This window comes from Aspergillus pseudonomiae (assembly GCF_009193645.1).
Source record: "Aspergillus pseudonomiae strain CBS 119388 unplaced genomic scaffold BDV37scaffold_25, whole genome shotgun sequence".
Lineage (NCBI taxonomy): Eukaryota > Fungi > Ascomycota > Eurotiomycetes > Eurotiales > Aspergillaceae > Aspergillus > Aspergillus pseudonomiae.
Window position 1 is genome coordinate 357,493 of NW_022476017.1, and position 17,283 is coordinate 374,775.

At 48.7% G+C, this 17,283-nt stretch overlaps 6 protein-coding genes across 6 annotated transcripts; 3 read left to right on the forward strand and 3 right to left on the reverse strand.

Moving 5' to 3' along the window:
- Positions 1–198: 198 nt before the first annotated feature.
- On the forward strand, positions 199–3,073 carry BDV37DRAFT_99765 (beta-glucosidase). The gene is made up of 3 exons (XM_032091548.1): positions 199–1,112; positions 1,166–1,417; positions 1,470–3,073. Exons 1-3 carry the CDS (start codon positions 348–350, stop codon positions 3,051–3,053), a joined length of 2,601 nt encoding a protein of 866 aa, XP_031942542.1. The 5' UTR covers positions 199–347; the 3' UTR covers positions 3,054–3,073.
- Positions 3,074–4,146: 1,073 nt separating this feature from the next.
- Positions 4,147–5,854, forward strand: BDV37DRAFT_293343 (MDR family MFS transporter; the record flags this gene model as incomplete). The annotated part of the gene is made up of 2 exons (XM_032089383.1): positions 4,147–5,152; positions 5,210–5,854. The coding sequence occupies exons 1-2, from the start codon at positions 4,178–4,180 to the stop codon at positions 5,852–5,854; spliced, it is 1,620 nt and encodes a 539-aa protein (XP_031942543.1). The 5' UTR covers positions 4,147–4,177.
- A 334-nt stretch (positions 5,855–6,188) lies between these two features.
- BDV37DRAFT_246112 (uncharacterized protein) lies at positions 6,189–7,066 on the forward strand. The gene has a single exon (XM_032081713.1). The coding sequence runs from the start codon at positions 6,461–6,463 to the stop codon at positions 6,770–6,772; it is 312 nt and encodes a 103-aa protein (XP_031942544.1). The 5' UTR covers positions 6,189–6,460; the 3' UTR covers positions 6,773–7,066.
- A 4,587-nt stretch (positions 7,067–11,653) lies between these two features.
- BDV37DRAFT_282181 (uncharacterized protein) lies at positions 11,654–12,044 on the reverse strand (the record flags this gene model as incomplete). Its single annotated transcript, XM_032086979.1, has 3 exons — positions 11,654–11,675; positions 11,726–11,829; positions 11,889–12,044. 3 exons carry the CDS (start codon positions 12,042–12,044, stop codon positions 11,654–11,656), a joined length of 282 nt encoding a protein of 93 aa, XP_031942545.1.
- Positions 12,045–13,551: 1,507 nt separating this feature from the next.
- On the reverse strand, positions 13,552–14,448 carry BDV37DRAFT_282182 (uncharacterized protein; the record flags this gene model as incomplete). Its single annotated transcript, XM_032086980.1, has 1 exon — positions 13,552–14,448. The coding sequence occupies one exon, from the start codon at positions 14,446–14,448 to the stop codon at positions 13,552–13,554; it is 897 nt and encodes a 298-aa protein (XP_031942546.1).
- Positions 14,449–15,024: 576 nt separating this feature from the next.
- On the reverse strand, positions 15,025–16,808 carry BDV37DRAFT_246116 (class I SAM-dependent methyltransferase). Its single transcript, XM_032081714.1, has 6 exons — positions 16,786–16,808; positions 16,452–16,728; positions 16,239–16,396; positions 16,149–16,174; positions 16,072–16,102; positions 15,025–16,016 (listed from the first exon to the last, which is right to left on the reverse strand). Exons 2-6 carry the CDS (start codon positions 16,452–16,454, stop codon positions 15,425–15,427), a joined length of 810 nt encoding a protein of 269 aa, XP_031942547.1. The 5' UTR covers positions 16,455–16,728; positions 16,786–16,808; the 3' UTR covers positions 15,025–15,424.
- Between the last annotated feature and the right edge of the window lie 475 nt (positions 16,809–17,283).

Below are 17,283 nucleotides of genomic sequence, written 5' to 3' on the forward strand. Positions count from 1 at the left end.
GCCGGATTGGACTAGTCCTGACGACCACTGGCTCTGGGCATGCTGTCATCTTACTCGATAGTCCTTCAGTGTGTCGCAAGGATCAACATGGGGGAGCCAATAGATGCCCTTGGCACGCGAGCGCGGGCTGCGCGCCGCATTCCGGCGTTATTTCAACCCTGGCTTAGCCTGTATTGTGACCACTGTGCAGCACACTGCTCTTGGTGGATGATACCAACAGCCTTAAATCCCGATCCCATGACCGACCACCCTACTCTGCGGGCTTCCGACGTATCCCTATAAAGATACGCCCCCCTAACTTAATGACGCCTTATCGGTAGTCGGCTGTTGGCCTCTAGTACTCTACCATGGATGCCTTCCCGGCCTATTTGGCTCTTTGGGCTTACTTGGTCCCCGGGGTTCTGTCCGCCCCCGGGGCAGAGACTGTGACACCACGAGCCTCTACAGAAGCTTACTCCCCTCCATATTACCCGGCCCCGAATGGAGGATGGGTCTCCGAATGGGCCAGTGCCTACGAGAAGGCGCACCGTGTCGTAAGTAACATGACCTTGGCCGAGAAGGTAAATCTCACCAGCGGCACGGGTATCTTCATGGGTCCTTGTGCCGGCCAGACGGGCAGTGCTCTCCGGTTTGGGATCCCTAACCTGTGCCTTCATGATTCGCCCCTCGGAGTCCGCAATTCGGACCACAATACGGCATTCCCGGCCGGCATCACGGTTGGGGCAACGTTTGACAAGGACCTGATGTACGAGCGCGGAGTCGGTCTTGGCGAAGAGGCGCGAGGAAAGGGTATCAACGTTCTGTTGGGCCCGTCCGTGGGCCCAATCGGGCGGAAGCCCCGGGGAGGCCGCAACTGGGAGGGGTTTGGGGCAGATCCCAGTCTACAGGCCTTTGGGGGCTCGTTGACCATCAAAGGAATGCAAAGCACCGGTGCCATTGCCTCGCTCAAGCATCTTATCGGCAACGAACAGGAGCAGCATCGGATGAGCAGTGTTGTCACGCAGGGTTATTCGTCCAATATCGATGACCGGACTATGCATGAGCTGTACCTGTGGCCATTCGCCGAAAGTGTAAGAGCTGGTGCTGGTTCGGTCATGATTGCGTATAACGATGTAAGCTGACCTCCGCACCTTCACCCCGGACAGGTTGACTCAGTAGGTCGTAGGTGAACAGATCCGCCTGCAGCCAGAATAGCATGCTCATCAATGGAATCCTCAAGGACGAACTGGGCTTCCAGGGCTTTGTCATGACCGACTGGCTGGCTCACCTTGGTGGGGTTTCGTCTGCGCTGGCTGGTCTGGACATGAGCATGCCGGGGGACGGGGCCATCCCTCTCTTGGGCACGAGTTACTGGGCGTGGGAGCTGTCGCGCTCCGTGCTCAATGGCTCGGTCCCGGTTGAGCGTCTGAACGACATGGTAGGAACTCGACGCGACTACTTTTGCCTTTGGCTAATGCGAAGAATCGCAGGTCACGCGAATCGTCGCAACATGGTACAAAATGGGGCAGGACAAAGACTATCCGCTACCAAACTTCTCCTCCAATACCGAGGATGCGACTGGACCGTTGTATCCCGGCGCCTTGTTTTCCCCGAGTGGCGTTGTCAATCAGTATGTCAATGTCCAGAGCAACCACAATATCACGGCTCGTGCGATCGCCAGAGACGCAATCACGCTGCTGAAGAATAACGATAATGTCCTGCCTCTGAAGCGGAATGACAGCTTGAAGATCTTCGGCACCGATGCCGGCACCAATCCGGACGGAATCAACTCTTGCGCTGATAAAGGCTGCAACAAAGGCGTCCTCACCATGGGCTGGGGAAGCGGGACCTCCAGACTGCCCTATCTCGTCACGCCGCAAGAAGCGATAGCGAATATCTCATCCAATGCCGAGTTCCACATCACGGACACGTTTCCATTGGGCATCTCCGCAGGCCCCGATGACATTGCAGTTGTCTTCATCAACTCGGACTCCGGCGAGAACTACATCACCGTCGACGGCAATCCAGGAGACCGTACGTTGGCAGGGTTAAATGCGTGGCACAATGGTGACAAACTCGTCAAAGCCGCTGCGGAGAAGTTCTCCAGCGTAGTCGTGGTGGTGCATACCGTAGGACCCATCCTGATGGAAGAATGGATCGATCTAGACTCCGTCAAAGCGGTGCTCGTCGCTCACCTACCGGGCCAGGAGGCAGGCTGGTCACTAACCGACATTCTTTTCGGGGACTACAGCCCGAGCGGCCATCTGCCCTACACCATCCCTCGCAGTGAATCCGACTACCCAGAGAGCGTCGGGCTACTTGCTCAGCCATTCGGGCAAATCCAAGACGACTATACCGAGGGCCTCTACATCGACTACCGACACTTCCTGAAAGCAAACATCACCCCTCGTTACCCATTCGGCCACGGCCTCTCCTACACCCAATTCAACTTCACCGAACCCAACCTATCCATCATCACACCTCTAAACACCGCCTACCCGGCCGCACGACCCGCCAAGGGCTCTACGCCAGTATACCCCAACACCAAGCCAGCCGCGTCCGAAGCCGCCTGGCCCAAGAACTTCAATCGCATCTGGCGCTACCTCTACCCCTACCTCGACAACCCGGACGGCGCAGCCGCCAACTCCTCCAAGACATACCCCTACCCAGACGGCTACACGACGGAGCCCAAGCCCGCGCCTCGCGCCGGCGGAGCCGAAGGAGGCAACCCGGCCTTATGGGACGTGGCCTTTTCGGTCCAGGTCAAGGTGACGAACACGGGTTCTCGGGATGGCCGTGCCGTTGCGCAGCTGTATGTCGAATTACCCAGTAGCCTGGGACTGGACACGCCGTCTCGACAGCTGCGGCAGTTCGAGAAGACCAAGATCTTGGCGGCGGGGGAGAGCGAGGTGCTTACGTTGGATGTCACGCGCAAGGACCTGAGTGTGTGGGATGTTGTGGTGCAGGACTGGAAGGCGCCTGTCAATGGGGAGGGCGTTAAGATCTGGGTTGGAGAGAGCGTTGCGGATTTGCGGGTTGGGTGTGGGGTTGGACAGGGGTGTTCTACTTTGTAGGTAGTTGGGTTGGTTTGTATATGTTGTGGTTCAGGGTGTCTGTCACTTTTGTCTTATACATGTGGGAGTTATCTAGGGTTGTAATGTGTTCTTTACTCGCATATATTACCAATACTTGTGTTTTCTCGAGAGCTAAATCCGAATCAGATATAACACCGTACGCAATCCAGTGCACATAAAGAGACCAGACAGTGTATTTAGAGAATGATAATACAGCAATCAAACAGGATCAACAAGAACAAGAAGATGAGTAGGTCAGGCCAAAAGGAAATCGACAAGCGTGGGATTCACCACGCCAGTTACATGACAGAGGCTTTGGAAGCTCGCACACACTACCTTGGCAATAATACCAAAATCTAAGACCACAGCCTGTTTTGATACTCCCTGTTGGAGCTCAATAAGCACCAGTAATCTAGATGCGGTTGCTTCAAGACGAATATACGGAAACATTATGCCTTGGGTTCGAGCTGGTCCGTGACGGGACATGCGGAAGAGGCTTCCGTACGGGCTACTGGTTTCCATTCTGAGCGACTTAGGTGTGATATGTGTGGTGTACTCGTTGGATGTTGGCTTGGCAGCTCCGTTTCTTTGTTACCTTGGGCATTCTAAATATTCTGTTTCTTATATGTTTGTGATGGTTAGTCGTGAATGAACAAGCTCTTGTGGGGCGGGAAACAACGAAGGTTAATACAGATGACAGGACACTATACCATCTACGGACTAGCGCAGATCTACAAGCGGGAGACCGATTGAACCTTGAAGTGATGCACCAATCATGATATCCAAATCATTATGAGTGAATCTGACTCATGGCTTGGCCGAATCCAAGTGGATCCCGGTTGCAATGTGATTGGGGGCCTGAGTATAGAAATTGTGGTTGATACTGTCAATATTTATACCACCAGTATACCAGATGCTCTTGAGAAGTAACCCGACAGTCAAAGCGCCGGCTTCCTCAAGGCCCTCGATTCCTATAGAGGTGAGCTTGTCAACCGACGACTGATATCGAAAGTCGTCTATCACCTTTTTTTTCTGCAGTTACACCGAGAAGTCTATATAAATTGCTCGCGATCATGAAGAACTTCTTCACGAAGAGCAAACCGCTGGAGAAACCAACCTCCGACATGTCTCCCAACGGATCTCAGTTGGTGAAGGAGGAGTCTCATTCAACTGACACCCTCAGAGACTCTCAGAACGGCGACCAGCAAGACGAGACTCAATATCCCGGACCACTCAAGCTGACTCTCATCGTGCTAAGCTTGAACCTTGCCATGTTCCTCGTGGGACTCGACAACACCATCATTTCGAGCGCCATCCCGAAGATTACCGACCAATTCCACGCGCTCGGCGACGTAGGCTGGTATGCCAGCGCCTACCTCCTCACGAACTGCGCCTTCCAATTGATCTGGGGGAAGCTGTTCACCTTCTACGTCGTAAAATGGGTCTACCTCACGGCGCTGTTCATTTTCGAATTGGGATCGCTGCTCTGTGCCGTAGCCCCTAGCTCGACAGCTCTGATTGTAGGTCGTGCCATTGCAGGCATCGGTGGCGGTGGTGTCGGAAACGGTTCCTTCCTGCTCATCGCTCACTGTGTGCCGCCACGCCGACGTCCGGCGTTCATCGGCATGATGGGCTCCATGTACGGCATTGCGTCAATCACAGGCCCTCTGATGGGAGGTGCCTTCACGGACAACATCTCCTGGAGATGGTGTTTCTACATTAACCTGCCTCTTGGGGTGCTTCCCGCTGTCATCATTACCTTCTTCATCGCCCCCTTCCGCGGTAGCAACAAGGGCGAGGCCGGTTTCCTCAACCAGCTCAAGCAGATGGATCTCCCAGGCACCGCGTGTCTGTTGCTCGGTGTCATCTGCCTGCTGCTCGCCCTCCAGTGGGGCGGCTCCACCTACCCCTGGAAGAATGACCGCATCATCGCTCTGTTTGTGCTAGCCGGCCTTCTCTTCATCGCATTCACTGCCATCCAGTATAAGAGCGGAGACCGTGCAACAGTCCCCAGCCGTGTCTTCAGCAACCGGAACGTCTGGGGGTCCGCTCTATTCGGATCCTGCGTGACAGCCGGCTTCTTCCTATTGCTATACTACGTAAGTTGCACTTAATCCCCCCAAAGACACGAACGAACATTACTAACCCTACCACAGATCCCAATCTGGCTACAAGCTGTCAAGGGCGCCAGCGCCATCAAATCCGGGGTCATGAACCTGCCCATGCTTCTGGGCAGCGTGATCTTCTCCCTACTAGGCGGTGTCCTCACCTCCGCAATCGGCTACTACATGCCCTTCGCCTATCTCACCGTGGTCCTCATGTCCGTCGGCAGCGGCCTCCTCTCCACCCTGCAAGTCCACTCCGGCCACGCCCACTGGATCGGCTACCAGTTCCTCGTCGGCGCCGGCGTGGGCAGCGGCCTGCAGACAGCCTTCGCCGCCCCACAATGCGTGCTCCCCCTCGAAGACATCCCCATCGGCACCGCCGTCGTCATCTTCACAGAAAACCTATCCGCCGCTGTCTTCGTGTCGGTCGCCCAGAACGTCTTCTCCAACCAGCTGAGAACCAACCTGGCCATGTACGTGCCTGAGGCTGACGCGAGTGCTATTTTATCCGGCGGCGCGACCGATATCAACAATCTCGTGCCGCAGCATCTTTACCAGGCTGTGCTGTTTGCGTATAACAAGGCCTTGAATCAGACGTTTTATGTGGCGGTCGCGCTGTCCTGCTGTGCCGTGCTGGGAGTTCTTGGTATGCAGTGGGTGTCGGTGAAGAAGAGTAAGGATGATACGCCATCTTAATATATAGACTTAAATCGGTACTTAGTTAGTTTAATGTTTAATTAGACCTTACGAATCGATACGTTTCATGCCAATATGTTCTCATGAATCTGGGCGTAGGATAAGGATTTGTATTAGTATCACTGTTGTCATCATGTAAATGAAAGATGATAAGCCATATTTAGGCCCCTGATCGACTTATAGACTATGACTCAGTGCCGGAGTTCTCCTCGTTCAGGTCCGGGCCTGGAACTGAATGATTGACTCATTCCGGGACCGTCGTATGAAATCGGCCATTTTTGCTCCGGTTGGAACTTATGGGTTCCGTATTTCTTTTCTGTTGGCTGAAATTAATTCTCTCTCTACTTGGCTACTAGATCCCTGTCGCCCGTCATCATGTTTGGAGATGTGATTAACGAGGAATGAATCTAGGGATAGACTACAGTCTTGATATTCAGGAAATAGACTATTCAAACCTCATTTTAAATACTCCTACTCTACTTAACGCTTCATGCTGGAACGAGGAAGATAAACCACCGGAACTCACTTCCACAGAAAGAAAATTTGAAAAGAAAACCAAGAGTACCAGTCCATCCCTTCCCCCTTAGACCTCCCTCACAGTCTCAAATGAACAAATTAACAACCCTCCCAGAAACAGAAAGAATGGCCCCCAACCCAGGCCAAGACATCTCCTCCAACCCACTACCTTCCCCCGATACCTCAAGGTCCTCAACCCATGAGAAACCCCACCGTATCAACAAGAGACATCCATCTACGCGCTCATACACCCAGAGACAGCTCGACCAGATCGTCCACGTGCAGGCCGAGCTGCGGAAGGTGAAGGAGGAGTGTGAGGCGCTGGAATTGTATGTTTGTCAGTTGGAGGGGGAGAGGGACTGGTTGAGAGGGATTCTGAGGGAGATTCCGAAGGGGGAGTAGGTTCTGTTATTTATTGCTTTTTTTGGGCTGTGGAGATGTTGTGTACTAGGAAATATATCATTGCCTCGCTGTGTATGTTGAAAGACTTTAGTTTGATTGTGTGGGAGGAGACTGTTGTAGGTTAATGATGGGTTTCCCCTCATCAGTGGTGAAAGAGTATTGGAAAGCATAGTCACTGTCATGTTTGACGAGGCATATCACACAGTCAGACTTAGTCAGAAACACCATACTGTTGACCAATGGTTCGAAGTACCGAAGAGCTGAATAGTATAAATGTCCTGTCGTGCTTCTAGGGCTGTTGGTCCACGTGGTATGTGTCACAGCCATAGAAACTAATGCTTATGCGTTTCATATATCCAGTCCTCGATATGAATAATAAATATATGGCAAACAAACGAAACTCTTAACAAGAAAAACAAATATATTACGCTTATTTCGCCAAACCAAGACCACGATATTCCTGTCATTGAACAGAGACCCGAACTCAATACGACATCCAATACATGTGGAAACAGCCGAAAGGCAGGGATCACAAAGAGCAATTCCAAAAATCAAAAGCAAAGATTGCATGCATGAATATGCAAAATGTCACACTTGCGCCGGGGAAACGGAACGCAGTCGATTCGTCAAGACGTTGAAGCTGTGACCCTCACACCGGAATGGGGTACATCGATCGTGAGGGGGAGATGCTGATGGTGGCGTCTGTTACATCGTAGATATCTTGTCTCGAAACTCGTTTTTGGCTTCCCTGGAATCTTCTTAAACGTGGGTTGATATAAAGATAGCCACGCTTAGAGCCACGCTGGCCGTGATGTATAGTGCGATGTCCGTCCTGGAGATGATGAGGTCGTTATCCTCGTGGGTATTCATGAGCTTGGTCGATTGCTTGAGCATTTTGTATGTTTCACACAATACTTTCTTCGGGAGCCTTCGAGGTGGGAATCTGAGGGTAACTGGATTCAGCGAGGAAAGCTGCGCTGTTTCTTTGCACGCTCGAGGAAGATGCAACTGATATCGGATTATCCTGCACTGGATCCTCTCCTATATACCTGTGTTGCTGACTTCCCACCTGCTGATGATCAAATCTTATCTCCGTCCTTTTCTGAATCTTCGAAGTCCCCCGGAGGACAAGCGTACAGGGATGCGACTGTGAAATTAGCCAATAAGTCCCCCTCAAGGTAGACCCTTTTCTAATGCACGGTGACGGCTGTAAGAAAGCCTTTCTTAACCACTTTCATCAATGGGTCTCCTCATTTGGACGATAGCGGAGTAAGAGTGGGTCAAATCAGGTCTCATGTTGAGCCTTATCCCTTGAGTCGATCATGGTTGGCTGTGGCACTAGTCATTCGAGTCGTATTAGCTGCAGGGCTACTGATTGGGAAATGGCGAGTGCTAAGATAGAGCATTATATATGCGTCAAGCGCGTCACAAAAAATGTATATGCAGGGAGAGACCTCGCTTAAATCGCTCGATTTCCCTCATCCCTACGCCTGACCCTCCGCTCGAAGAGAGGAGGTGAAATCGCCTATATCGCTATGTTTTTATTCTAGGGGGCGCTTCAACGCGGCAACATACCTTCTAACTCCTAGCTAGCAAGAGGTATATAGGGGGTTTGGCTAGTTCCCTAGAATACTGCCAACGTGATCCACAGCCGCAGGATAGGGCCCCTGAATCCTTCGGTTTTGAATACCTACATAGCATAGAATAGCCTATACTCTATAATACAATACTACTACTATTCAACCCTATCCGAGATCCTTGGGATACCAACCTTCTGACACATATTTCCTGGATATCTCTACTTTTAGACATCGCCTTTTTCTAATACACGCTGGAAGCCTACCTATCTACAAGTCTACTAATCTAGATACCCTCCTACACTATATTTCCACTACTGTATTCCATATTATAACATATTATTGATTCATATATCCAGTAGACTGCACCCTTTCTGCCTAATAGTCTATTTCTAGACTTTTAGACTATTAAATCAACCTTATAATTGGTAGTGTGATTCAAAAGGCATATCCAAAGCCTGGCCCTCGGTTGTTTTGAAGAGATTCTGACACCGGACATGCAGAAACATAAGTATCAAACACACTCTCCATAGTAACATACTTCTATAGATCTATACTGCGTACCCTTATTATGTGCCATTTTGATATAAGGATCTTCCGGTACTATGAATGGCGTTACGACCATGCTTGGATTTAGGATATTAAGGCCACTGAACTTTTCAAGGCATCACAAATCTGCTACACTCTACACATAAAAACAACGCATAGCATGCAAACTTTTGCAAACTATGATATGGGCCTATAATGTCGTGTATGAAGTCATAAGTAAACTCGGAAGACAATTTATTTGAATGTCGTATTCGCGTAAACCAAAAATTAGCACCATCCTACGATAGAAAGGATCACCTAACGAGCAAGCATGTCAAATATCCCTAACCTTTATGAGAGCCCAGTTTACAAGATTTGAAGTAAATTAACTAGATCTGGCAATTTGTTTAGTTTGTCGATCTGCCCTGGTTATCTCACTGAGAATAGCCTATACTTAGGGTGAATTAAGAGACGGAAAATAGTATTACCATATCATAACCGGTATCTACCTGTCTATGGCATGGTCAATTATAGCTAGCCCACGTTTATTTCCATAGACCTGACTCATGTATCGTAAGTGCTTCAAGGTGTGGTTCGTATGAGCCAGCATGATCCCGTATGAGCTATCATGATCCAGCATGAGCCACAATGAGACATTATGAGCCATCCCCAGCTTGTGAGGGGATGATTGGTGCAGTGCTAGATGCTAGACGACTTGGCTTGCAGTAGTGGAGCTCGGAGTCTGTGGAGCAGAGCGGAACTGCACAATAAATTTAGTGGGCCCCACTGATGTTTTAGCGTTCCCCCACAGCAGCAATCTCCAGGTGGGACTGAGATAGTGAGATGCGCATGTATACACTCGTTAATCGAATTTAGGATCAGCATACAGAGTAGACTGCTTGAATGGCTGGAAAGAGGTCGTAGGATGCCATTTGCCTGTGATTTAGTTATCACCTACCTTACAGGAGTAAGAACCCTGCGTTGAATACTCTGTGAAGTTCTGTACATAAGCATATATCCGTAAAGTGTAGAGAACGGCATTGACCATGTTTTCTTGGCCCTTGGCCTTGGAAATATGGCTTTCAGGTAACATTCTGCGACTGCACAGCCGGTGATTTCCAGGGGAGTCCGTCTCAGCACCCACTGACAGTGGGCCTCATCTTGGCCTTGAATCACGTTACACCAAGGAGGGCTTAGTAGGCCAGGTTAATTACACGATCTGGAGCCTCGTGGGGAGCGACCATTCTGGTATTCGACCTGATAGGTCGTACTGCGTAGTACGATCCTCGGTATGACAACCAGTAGTCAAAGAGTATACAAATATCTCGTGAGACTTATTTGCTTCTGTGTCTTGGATGGGATATAAAAGCAAGCAAGTTACTACTTCATACTCGTTCTCTCTTGCATTCCTCTCTCATCCTTTCCTTATTATCGAAACGTTTGAGGATAGGTGCTGTTGTCTACTCGAGATCTAGCTGGTAAGTCAGAATGCCTAGTTCTTATTCCTTACCCATACCGTGATTAGACACTATTTTGCCGATGTGAATGTCATCTATCAGAGATAATGATCACACCATACCTTGCTTTGGAAGAGCGACATCGTCTGAGATTATCTTTAAATCTTGCTGGTTTCTGCGTACTCTTGACTGCTGACTCTGGTGCTAACAGTTTGAGTCCTGACTAGGTTCGCGCTCGTATAGTTTCTACACTCCATAGAGTGAATGTACGTGGTATCTTCATATTGCATCGCAGATGGCTATAGATACTAGATACTCCCTACAACTTTTGAAGATAGAAGTTGGACATCTTTTACCCTAAGGCGACCGAGGTAGAGCACATGTCCAGCAAGCCCTAACTATGGATGGGGAGACGGCGGGGAAATCCAGCCAATTGGTGTCAACAAATAGTTCCCTATGTGAGTAACCTTCTATTTTTTTAAGCTCCTTTGGGAAAGGAATATAACGGTCGCATAACCTCCAACATATACCAATAATCAGATCTCCACGTCCCCTGAAGCTTTCATGCAACCGCTATTTGCCTACAAGTTGACCACTTCCGGCAGTGGCAGAACCTTATGTTGTCAAAGTAAGGCATCCAGAGTAATGCTATAGTGATGAAGAGCCACTACTTGCTCAATGTGCAAGGTATAGGTGTCATGATGACCGTCACCATTGCTTACCATTTTAATCGGGCATATTCACACAGGGAGATCATGTTCAAGGCGTGACGGATGAATCCCCAGATTGACAAATGTTGGATCAATGTTATTCCCAGTTATGAGCCTCCGGAATTTGCTTTGTCTTTTTCAGATTTGGTCGCCCTACTTTAGTTTGTCTTGGTCTTGAGGTTATTTGATGTTAAAGGCAGTGTTTCTATTTCATGGGAGGGGCTATGAGCTGCAAAGTTGAGCTAATATCGACAAATAAGTCATGCCTAGTATCTACTTGCGCGTCTCTATAACGTTACCTTGTTATATCTCTTAATATCCAATCACTCCCTGGTCTGAACGCCTGCCCAAGAACCTGCCTAATGACTGCAAGCATGATACCCTACGTAGTTAAAACTTAACTAATACCCATCGATCTTCATTGCCCATGCCAGAGATTCAAGATCTTTGCTAACTTGAAAAAGGAATAAGAAACAGGAAGCTAAAAGAACTAGAACTATAACGGGTGGTCAATTAATTAAAGGAAGATGGATTATATTGACTTGTGAGAGCCAAACTATTGAATATCTAGCTGCGTGGGCGCCTTGCTTGTACAGCAGAATGGAAGTCCTAAGCACCACAATCCTTAGGTCTGTAATAATCAGCAACAGAATTAGTAAAAGGATACGCATAATAACTTACCTGCAGGCCTCGAGTTTCTTAATATCAGCGCGGATTTTCTCTACCTGTTTCTCGGTGTCATCGCTCACTTTGCCATGATATGCATTACGGTAGAAGGAAGATATCTGTAAGTATATATATTAGTCAAGCACCAAGGGTTACTAGTGTTTTGCCATATACTTACATATTCTGACAATCGATAACGGCGGCTACTAAATTCTGTGCAGCTCATTTTGGGGCAGGTATTGTCTGTCTGTCTTTGCGAGAGAGCCTGTTTGGGGATTGGTTCGCCAAGAGCAAGACCAAGAGTCATAACTGACAATAGAAGCTGGATCTTCATTCTGATTGAAGAAATCAATACGCGAGGTGATGAATATTATGACTGGGTAATAGTGGATTGAGATGGTGAGAAACTCTCATGCTCTTATGTTGCCTTTTATAGGTTGTTTCCTGGGAGTCAAAAGATAGGCCTAAAAAAAAAAAAATAAAGCAGCGTGGATTGAATAACTAATCAATAATGCCTTAGAAATCGGCAAGTATTGGCTATGGATCGACATCAATAATCGTAAATCTATTTGCTTGTGCATGCGCATTCAAGATACCGCCTGCATTCAGACAGATCGTTCCGATATGTCCATTCAGCTTTTCTATAAGGATCTTGGTGCATGCTCTCTCGTATTCATTCCATTTTAGAAGTCAAGGAGAGATCATATTTAACATTAAGCACGAGTTCCTGTCCCGGATTTAGAATTCGAATGGTGACCAGTGCCCGAGGCGAAGGATCATTAACATGATCTGTCAAAAGGCAAACATGACTTGCAGAGTATTGGTTCGCATGCAAATATGTGCACTGGCGCATTAGACAACTTTAGTACACATCAGTTTATTTCTGGTAGAGACACAGCCAGTCTGAAAGACATTACGCTAATCGATCTCTTTACCACCCGGTTTCGTCCAGGTGCACACCTTGGTCCCACACCGCAATCACCGTTATAGAAAAGACATAGGGAATATTTATTGAAAGGAGCGAACGCCGTCTATATGAGCTGGCGTATCCAATCCCCAGACCACTCTTCCTGCGGACTTGCGCCACTGTGACTTGTGTCTTTTTGCACTGGACACGATCAACAGGAAGCGTCAAGATCAGGTGGCAGACGTAGAGCAAGAAGGAATTGGGGGCGACACGGATTGCACGTGGAAGGATTGGTATGTCCGTGTGAAATGATAATAGATGATGTATCCCCTCACTCGGTACAGCGCGATACCTCTCGACTGACACCTTTAGGTGAGGGGGAAATCTGTGGCTTTATTTCTAGATATGGTGTAGTTGTGGTTGGATCAAAGCCCGGGGGTATATAAATTCTTATTTGGAATAGTCAGTTGCTATGATAATTGGGGAGGAGAATGGCATTGCTGGCAGGACCCTAGCCCTAGACATCGGCGCGCTCACAACGTTGCAGAATAGGGCCCTCTCAGGAAGTGTCTTATACTAGGGGATTTCGATGCTCCAGGCCCTCTATGGAATTCCCAGACTAAACAACATTTTAATGCAGCACCACCAGAAGATCTGATCCAGAACTAAGCCCCTTGGCCAGTTGGCTAGCCGATAACAAATACCATACAGTGTCGGATCACGAGCTGATAGTCATTGCTGGACGGATTTAGAAACAAAATCTATTGAAACCTATAGACCAGTTACTGAATAGCAGATTCGGATGTGTCGAACCTGTGATCTGGACTTCACAACGAGCGGCTTTCTTAAAGTTGGGTAGTATAGAAAGCGCAAACCGCCTTATTGGTGAAATATTAAAATTAAATGAGTCATTGACAGGGCGAAAGGCGTTCCGCTAGAACTTTCGGCGATGGATTCTTCGAACATGATCCCTCATGTTGTCCATACGGCTAAATAACCGTGTGCATTGCTCGCCTTGTTGATTTCGCCAGTGGCACCTGATTTCCGGTTTATGCTTGGCCTCATGTCTGTCTCGATCCTTTCGAGTGGTAAAGCCTCCTTTACTAGGGCTCTGCGGGTCAGGCTCTGACTGGGGACAGTTCTCGTAGTGGCAAAAGAATCTTTTGACGTGTTGGTGATAGTGTCGTCGAGAGCCTTGTGCGGTTGTGAGACGCGCCGTCGATCTGTATCCGGGAACTGGACGCTTAGCGTGTGAAAGAGAGGTTGAATCAGCAGGCGTGGTGTGGACGAAAAGGAGCTCGGGGGGTGAATTTAGATGGTGGCTGCTGCTTCCAGGGGAAGAAAGGACCGGCTTGTCGCGAGAAGGTCCCATGGGTACGTCAGGAATGTATGAGCACGTTGGAGTCAGAGGTTCTGAGGGGCTTGGAAGAATAGGAGGCCCGAGAAGACCTGGTATCTGTGGCTCAGGAAAGCATTTGAGACCTGATGTATCGATAATACAAGGCATTGATGAGCTTGTAGAGTCCCCAAGGCCTGGAGAGTCTATTGTCCATGGTATCGAGGGATCCTTGGAGCTTGAAGAGTTCATTGTCCATGTCGTTGACGGGTGTAAAGTGTGGTCAAGGGCAGAAGCATCCATAACCCACTGAGTTGGTGTTTCTGGCACTTCACTGCGCCTTGACGGATCCATGAACCATTGTAGCTGCGGCGCTGATAGTGGCCCAGGATGAGACCACGTAGGTATGCTCCGTGAAATATCGAGGGAGACAGCTCGATTGGATAGTGGCAAGGCCATCCACTGCTCTTCTTGGACGTCGTAGTTATAGTTCATTGTAAAGTATTGGTCTGATCGGCACGGCACAACAGGGGTATGTGGGTATATCTATCATCAAACTTCCAGCGGGATACAGAAGCTATCCTCTTGTATCAGGCTGATTTTGCATTTGCGAGACCGGTATCCTATTTTGGCCTAAATTCCATGCAGTGGGCGAATCGCTGCGCAAATTCCCAAGGAACCGAGTATGATGGCGAACCCGCGTACGTCGCGAGTATAAAGGGACTCGGCTTCAATAATATCGTTACAGATGCTTACGTGGGAAATTAGCTATCATATTTAGAAAAAGTATTAATGAAAGGCAAACTTGTGACATTAGGAAGTCAGATCGAGTCGTTCTGGATGCGGGGATGCGGGCGTGATATTTGGTCCATTATAGGGCCTCTCGGTTTTTTTATATGAATCAAGAGGTTCTCGCTTACTTACAGCAGTATTGAATGGTAAGAACCAACTAGTATGAAACAGGTGCAGAAGTAGTTAAAGGGATTGTCTGATGCCTCTCCACTTATGGCAACGAGAGCTCCACTCTTAACCCCATGGATGCTTACAGATAACAGCCTCAGTTTTAGACTTGGAATGTATTCCTTGAGAGCTTCTCCGGTGGAGCTATTACTTAGCAATACTTTTGGTCTATCGATCGTAGTATTCCATTGCTTCGAAACAACTCGAATATGTGGAGCAGGAATGTGGTTGGACCTGTTTTGCATAGTACTCTTCTACTTAACGAAATCTTGGATATATCTAGAATCTCAAGATATTAAAACATAGATTTACCCATAGAAGGTAGTATAGAATACAAAATGGCACGGGCTCACAGTAACCTATTCAACCTCCGATCTGTATTGTTCAGAGTGACCAGTTTCCAAGCTAACAACCTCAAGATCTTGAATCGACTATCATTATTCTCATCATGACTTCATGGAAATAAACAACACATAGAACTCCAACAATGGATCCGACATGTAAGCCAAACCTATCGACTTGGCTTCCTGCCATACACAAAATACAACTTCCCATACTGATGAATTGTGGTATCCAACAACTCCTTCCTCGCCCCTGCCATCAAAACCTCAACCTCGTCCGCGCCCCATTGCAGAAGGTTTTGCAACAACTCCGGCACGTACGATTGAATGCCTTGCATCTGCTGCGCCTGAAAGAACTTCCCAATGTCCTTCTGCTTTTTATCCAGCGGCCACGGACTAATGGGCACTTTGATAATCCTGCACGTCACATCCTCGAACCCCTCCTTGGTCAATCTATCCGCCCACTCGTCCATATTTGCCATTGGCTTTCCGAACTTGACACTGGCTTCTTGCATCAACGAGCACATTTTCGTGGTATATGGTGCTCGGTTGAGGGAGTCGTCGTCGGCGTATACCTCGACGCGGAAGCTCTGCATCTCGAAGTATCCACCCGGTTTTAGATGGCGAAAGGCTTGTCGGAAGAGTTTCTCGAAGTTGCTGACTGCGCCTGCTAGTTCGCGACCGTGGATGTAGTCGAAGGGCCGTGAATAGACCCAATCTGCTTCGAAGTCATCGACTTCGAATTGGAGGTTTGGGGGGATCCTTCACGGGGTCAAAGTTCGCTCTGACTGAAGAACACAATCAAGGTAATCCTTACCAGGTCGGTTGGATGGGACTGAGATCGTTTCCTATGCTGGTCAATCAATGTTTCTCAACAAGCGGACAGCAGCGTACCTAATACTTCCGCAGATTTATACTGACTATATTCCGGAGGTATATGAGCAATATCCACCCAAGAAAGGTTCCAGAAGTATCAATACGCACTCAGCAAAGTCCATTGCCCAGATCCCGGTCCCCGTTCCCAAGTCGAGGACTCGCTCCGGATCGGACTTGATCGGCGCCATGTGCAGCTCGCCATCGAGGATCAGGGCGTATATATGATGGAGGAGGTCCATGCGGTCCTGCTCCTCCTCGTCGTTTGGCTGAACCTTCTAAGCCATCTTGTCTGGTTCGAGGATGCGGATGCGATTCATATACCATTAAATATGCGCCTGAGCGGTAGGCGTGATATCTTCGACCATTCTGCGCTCATTTATCTTTCGTACCGGAGATCATGAGTGATTTGGTTTGCGCGAGTCTTACCTTGTACCTGTGTATGCTGTTGTCAGTGCTTATCTGGAGATGTATACGCAATGAAGACTGGATGAGGATGCACCTACTCATAGTTCAGAACACTCGATGCCAACGAAGTCACATCTAGCGATGCCTCATCCGCCGAGGCCCAGTCGCTATCCGAGGCTGGGGATGAATCCTGCTAAACGACACCTTAGGGTTAATATAGACACAGGTTCAGAGACCTATGGGAATTCACCTCGATATCGCCGGCCATGAGAGGCTTGAATCAATATACCACACCCCGAACAAACAAAGACAGCCGTAGGACAATCGATTGTAGGTAGTGGGGGGAATGAGCATGTCCATTCACGGGAATTCTGGACTGAACATACGATCCCCAACAAAAGTACGACTTTCGAATCCCGAGGCACGACAGGCGGGATCTGGTCTGCCTACGTACAAACAAAGACATCCAACAAACTCTATTCGCTGATGTCGCTTCCGCAAACCAGCATTCGTGGAGCCCTGTAAGGGCTAGGTAATCCTATCCTTGTCACGACGGCTGCATGCAGGGTGGAATGCCCAATCAGTCCTCTCCCTTGCTTGGGTGACACGAGTGATTAGGTCACTTTACCCCTTTAGTCTTGAATCCTGATCGTTTGGTCTCTGGCTATTAGTGTTATGGTCTAACGGTGCTCTGTTTAGGGCAGGGATTTTTGCTTGGTGGGCTGGATTGGTGGGTGGGCATGGCGTG

What these genes read in the sequence shown, in the direction of transcription:
- BDV37DRAFT_99765 (XM_032091548.1), top strand. Translation starts at nt 348, where the DNA reads ATGGATGCCTTCCCGGCCTATTTGGCTCTTTGGGCTTACTTGGTCCCC. An exon ending in TCATGATTGCGTATAACGAT is followed by an intron (nt 1,113 to 1,165) that starts GTAAGCTGACCT and finishes AGTAGGTCGTAG; the next exon opens with GTGAACAGATCCGCCTGCAG. An exon ending in TTGAGCGTCTGAACGACATG is followed by an intron (nt 1,418 to 1,469) that starts GTAGGAACTCGA and finishes GAAGAATCGCAG; the next exon opens with GTCACGCGAATCGTCGCAAC.
- BDV37DRAFT_246112 (XM_032081713.1), top strand. Translation starts at nt 6,461, where the DNA reads ATGAACAAATTAACAACCCTCCCAGAAACAGAAAGAATGGCCCCCAAC.
- BDV37DRAFT_246116 (XM_032081714.1), bottom strand. An exon ending in TAAATCTGCGGAAGTATTAG is followed by an intron (nt 16,103 to 16,148) that starts GTACGCTGCTGT and finishes TGACCAGCATAG; the next exon opens with GAAACGATCTCAGTCCCATC. An exon ending in AGTCCCATCCAACCGACCTG is followed by an intron (nt 16,017 to 16,071) that starts GTAAGGATTACC and finishes GACCCCGTGAAG; the next exon opens with GATCCCCCCAAACCTCCAAT.